General features: G+C 36.0%; 1 protein-coding gene across 1 annotated transcript; it reads left to right on the forward strand.

The window, feature by feature from the left end:
* The first annotated feature begins 1,163 nt into the window (after positions 1-1,163).
* On the forward strand, positions 1,164-5,821 carry LOC121367183. Its single transcript, XM_041491306.1, has 3 exons — positions 1,164-1,373; positions 3,046-3,184; positions 4,170-5,821. Exons 1-3 carry the CDS (start codon positions 1,270-1,272, stop codon positions 4,239-4,241), a joined length of 315 nt encoding a protein of 104 aa, XP_041347240.1. The 5' UTR covers positions 1,164-1,269; the 3' UTR covers positions 4,242-5,821.
* Positions 5,822-5,834: the final 13 nt, after the last annotated feature.

The following is a 5,834-nucleotide window of genomic DNA, read 5'->3' on the forward strand; positions in this document are numbered from 1 at the left end:
GTCAGTCTTATGGTTAAGGACCACACAGATATTGAGAGAGGAAACCCACTCGCCACTTCATGGGCTAGTCTTTTCGATTAGCAGCAAGATATCTTTTATATGCACCATCCCACAGACAGGGTAGTACATACAACGACCTTTGATATACCAGTCGTTTTGCACTGGCTGGAACAAGAAATAGCCCAATGGGCATAAATGCTTAAAGATTTGGGACGTAGCATTTGCACCGTGCCCATTGTTAAGAAGTGAATATGCAAAGTCAAAGTCAATATTTTTAATGATCTATGACAACAACTTGACTTTCATATAAATTATATATATATATATATATATATATATATATATATATATATATATTCCTGTATATATTGATAGAGATGGATGGATTGATAGATGGATGGACGACCGGACAGATGGATGAATATATTTTGAATAATGTAAATATATTTTTATCAGTTATGATTTTAGATGTTCGCGAAAGGTGAGCATATCCTCTCTCACCAGTGACACCTGTCATGGGCACAACCTACAGCCATCAAATTCATCCTTGAAATGTACAGTTTTTTCACACATAAAGTTGAATAAGAATATACAAGGTCAATATAGGGTAATGCATCACACATCAGTTTAGTCCGTGGTGTGTCATATCGTGAAATAGCCTCTAAATGTTCACCATAAAACCCTTTGAAAACAGAACGTCTTTGAGAATTGTATGTCAGTTTGTTTTTGTGTTTTTTTAAAACGGTTTACGATGAGCATGCTCCAAGGTGTCTTAGACGTTGCGAAATATAGACACCAACAGCTAAAGCAGAAGGGAAACTTTAGTGTTGGGAAGCTGAAGTTATTCCTTTTATCATACAACTTTGTACAAAGACCAACGTTGTTCTGAAATATGGGCTATGACTCAATACGTCAAACATCAAAGAAAATATGTACTAATCCGTCAAATTTTGGATTAGTCCATCCTCCTACAGGACAATACTATATTGCTATGACATAAACTTGAAATAATCATTCATTAAAATCTCTCTTTATTGCACTTTTTTTTTATTGATTTATATTGATACTAATTAATATTGGTGGTTATACTGGTTGTTATGTATTTTAATTTGTCTGTCGAAACTCTGTCTTACATTGGGCGGATGTTATTGTATTGCCTGCAGGCTTGGTTTTAAATCAGTAATAAACATCTAATTACAATATTCCATTTTGCAGGGATCAGATGAAAAGAAAGAAATCGCCAACTTCTCGGTAACACGTTGGAGCAACATGTCTAATACTACCACAGTGTTACGTTATCTGACAACTCTGACAGAACAAATCGTGGACAGACAGACTAATCTAAAATTCCATCCTGTCACGGTTGTCTTCGAGTAAGTAACTGTCACAATTACGAAATCTAAACCATATCTCTGCTCAATGCAGATTTAATGGATATTTTGGGAAAGTTGTGATTGCCTCCATGAATCACTATCAGGTGCTTCGTCGTTACCTAGCAGATCCTTTGAGCGGTGCTTGAAGGATATATTTTCCAGGAAAGGATCTCCTCGGGAGTGACAGTCCTCATGTACACCAGACACTAGATAACAACACACACCTCCCCCCCCCCCCCCCCCCCCCCCCCCCCCCCCCCCACACACACACATACACACACCACTGGTTAGGTCCCTAATGTGACGATATTGGTGTCATCTATTATCCCCATAGTTGTCAAAGCTACCATATACTATACACCTTGTTGCTTCTTAGTGAACAACGTGCTGGGGTGTCATTAGACAAACATTATTTTCCTTTCCAGGCTGATATCGTCAATGATGTAATATTTGTTTAGTAGTACCGCGTCGTTCTTCTGAAGATGTTATTAAAACTGGCGCATTTACCCAAGCTATTGCTTGTTGGCCTTAGGCCTACTAATAATAACGTGCCCGGGTCGAGTAAATATTTTGTCTTGCAGTTTAGTATCTAAATTCTAAGAATGCACATCAGGCGAACGATTTACCACTGGGCTACCGTGTACAGGACAGTGTCTAGTAGGAAAACACACACACACACACACACACACACACACACACACACACACACACACACACACACACACACACACACACATACATACATAACTACATATATACATATATATATATATATATATGCTTCACGTGAACCTCACCAGTATTCTTGTTAAAAACCTTATTCGTTAAAGTACGAGCTCCCATTTGTGTATGGGGTCAGGATATATTGTTTGCTTAAAATAAACAAACACGTCCGAATCTGTTTATTCGTATTTGCATTACTTCCAAACAGCTTAACAGAGCGTGTGCATGAAGGGTTTGGACGTCAAACCCACCACCACTACCACACCCCGCTCAAGCACATTTTAATTATGTTCAATACATTTTTAGAGGTAGCATGTCTCAACCCCTCTACAAACTACGCTTACTACTCTAAATTCCCTGCAGGTCTTGTGTAATGGGTGTCAAATACATGGCTTACAACTAGTATTGTGGTGGAAATATATAGTAAACAGTTTTCAGGCCAGCTAATTTTGCCCCAACATCTCCATCGTTTATGGCCGAATGTCAAAACTTGTTGCTCCATCATTGGGTAGAAGGGACATTTGATTCTCCCAAACCCCCAATTTGCTCCAACCGGGTTGATTCCCTGCCATGCTCGGCCCCGGCCGTACAAGCTTTCATTGTTGTAGGGAGATGGCTGACTTTTGCACGAATTAAACGATTATGCCTGAATCAGAAAATAACCTTTATTCATAATAGCATTACTGGCAAATAGCTATACACATTTCAAACGAATCACTACACATGTTCAGGGATTACAATTAATACTGATGGTAGAATGAAGGAAATACATGGTGAACAGGTTCCAGGCTAGCTAATTTTGACTCAAAGTTTCTATAGGGATTTTTGGCTTTATTTTTTGGCCAAATGCGAGAAACTGCTCCATCGCTGAGGACGGGGCAGGTGTTGTTCCTATTTGCATGTACTATGCCTTAAAATGAAAGCTTTTACATGGGTTGTTTTCTTTCAGTGAATCTGACAGAAAGGAAGCCGTGTCTTTGTGTATCATGAATAACGTCATGTCTTCAGTTTCCCTTGACAAGCGAGTTGAGATATTTAACAACGTCAGAAGACTCCAGTCAGTGCTGCCAAGTATTCAATTATCAGTGGTATGTAATGAACAAATGGTTCCAGGTTTAAACCATTGCGAATAATTGGTGTTTAGATTTAAATTATTCAAGATAACCGGTTATTGTCTTAAATTGAGATTAACTAGTTTCTGCTTTAGGTTGAGAATAACTACTTATGTTTAACTAGAACACTTGGCTATTGCTTCACGTTACTGACAATAACTGATTACAGTTTTGAAATATTTAGAAATATATAATTACTACTGGTTCAGGTTATTGTTATATTACAGCTATAGTTTTGCAATATTAACACATTTAAATACATACGTTGTTAGTGCTTTAAACCATTGGCTATAACCGGTTACTGTTTGATAGATATTAACAACAAATTGGTTATTGTTTTGAGATATTTAGGAATACATGGCTACTTCAAATTAATTACTAGTTAATTATTCAAGTTATTCGGAATAGCTGGCTACTGCCAGAGGTGTAGGCGCTCCCATAGTTGTAGGGAGCAGGCTGGTTTTTGCCCGAATTACACAAAAGTGTCCGAATCTGGATTACAACGTTTATGCATATTACTATTACTGTTAAAAAGCTATATAGGGTTATGAACGAATTGCCACGCATTTTTACATGGATTACAATTAATATTGTAGATATAATGGTGGAAATACATGGTTAAAGGTGTTTAGGCCAGCTAATTTTGCTCGAATTTCACTATTTCATTTTAGCAGAATTGAACTGCCGCTCTCCCTCCCCCCCCCCATGCACCCCCCGACCCCGTCCCGTATGCTTATGGTGACTGATTAATAAATGAAACGAATAATTGGTTACTGCCTTTACTTACTACCAATAACTGGTCACTGTTTTGAGATATTGAGATCAAGTAAGATCTGTAGTTGTATGACTACTTTAAATTAATAACTGGTTATTCCCCAAACAACTAATTCTAATAGTTAACAAGTTAACATTTCACTGTCATTCATTCTATTTTTTATATCTTCCTGTACTTTGTTTTCAGAATGACTTCAAACTGTTCTGTGATCTTCCGTTCTCTCAATTCGAATCCACAGGCGTATATGTCAACATGTGAATTGACTGATGTCCGAACTGACCTGTGATCAGTTAAAGAAGTGGTCAGTAGTGACTGTAGTGGATGGATGTTTAAAAAGAACTATATGGTGTTCAGAAACAGCTAACTGAGTGTTGTATATAATTATGCATATACTATGACGATAGTATGAAAAATGACAAATGAAAACAATATAGATTTATATTGCTGTAAACTAAATCCTATAGTCCATGGGCTACATAGGGTCATTGTGCACCCCCAATACAACAATTCATTTGTCACCAGTGTTTCAGGGTATCCTCAAATGTAATTTCTTTTTGTTGAAAATTGAATAATCTTATTTTGCCATCACTTCTCACAGGCTTGAATTTATTTTATGGTGTCTTTCCCACCTCCATGGAACAGAACTATGGTCCTATATTGAGGTAATAAATTATTTGTGCTAAAATATTTTGATGACACTGGACCTAACCTTACCAGGGGATCCTTTGCACTTACAATATTGTATGTATGTATGTGCGTGTGTGGAACATTTCGGATATGAATTTAAATTATCAGTCAAAGACTGTCTATACTGATCTTGTAGTCTTTGACTTACAGTATTAGTGATTGCTTTCTTACTTGTAATATTTTGATTTAACCTATAATTTTCCAAGCCTAACATGTTTAGGGCATCTTTTGTATTAATTAACCAATTAAAACTATGCCCATGATTAACAGTTTGACATATCATGATTCTGTATAATATTGCTGATATTTTACAGGCCTTTCCAGTTATGAGCGAGGCCCAAACATTTGGCATCCTGGTTTTAATGGTAATACCTAGGTATGTCTCTTAAGAAATGTAATTGAATTTGTTCGATAATTTGGCTATTACCAATTCTCCAGATTTCTGAGGAATACGGGGTAATTGAGACAATAGTACTATCAAAAATTCGCAGTTGGTAATCTATAGGTAGATTTAAATTTATAGTTATAATGTTTATTAACGTTATTGTTTGGGTTTTTTTTTTTTTTTTTTTTTTAGCCTGCGCTATAAGAATTGTTTTTGTTTCAACAAATGATCCAGTTCTAGAATATATAATGCCTAATTATTTGTATGTATTAACAATGTTCAATTTGATGTTTTTAATACAAAATGACTTATTTCTTGGTTATTTTGAACCAAATATAATTATTTTAGATTTATCAATATCTATTTTCAATCTCCATTTTTCACAATGTTCTGGAAAAAAAACATTTAATGATTTGTGTAGGTCCTTAGGGGATTCTGCTAGAATGACAGTGTCATCAGCATGTAGTAATGAAGTAATTACTATAAATAAATCAATGTTGTCTTTTTTTACTCAAATTCAATACCAGTATAGGTTCTAATAGACCAAATCAATTCCTATTGCCGGTAATGTTAACATTTGCTAATAAAACTGATATAAGCAGCGCACCAACACACCCAGAAAGTAATGCAATAAAAGTGTGGCACCCCACACCTAATCTACTTGCAAGAAATTGGGGGCGTCACATACCATTTAAGATATTTATTTAAGGATTTTAATAGCAACCGTCATTTTTCCTGCAAATTGCAGTTCTATTTTGGGGTACCCCGAATTTTTGGTT

Source organism: Gigantopelta aegis, unplaced genomic scaffold (genome assembly GCF_016097555.1).
Source record: "Gigantopelta aegis isolate Gae_Host unplaced genomic scaffold, Gae_host_genome ctg9840_pilon_pilon, whole genome shotgun sequence".
NCBI classification, from domain to species: domain Eukaryota; kingdom Metazoa; phylum Mollusca; class Gastropoda; order Neomphalida; family Peltospiridae; genus Gigantopelta; species Gigantopelta aegis.

Coding starts and splice junctions, on each gene's coding strand:
- LOC121367183 (XM_041491306.1), top strand. CDS start 1,270: ATGTCTAATACTACCACAGTGTTACGTTATCTGACAACTCTGACAGAA. Junction 1,374..3,045: donor CCTGTCACGGTTGTCTTCGA/GTAAGTAACTGT, acceptor GTTTTCTTTCAG/TGAATCTGACAGAAAGGAAG. Junction 3,185..4,169: donor CAAGTATTCAATTATCAGTG/GTATGTAATGAA, acceptor CTTTGTTTTCAG/AATGACTTCAAACTGTTCTG.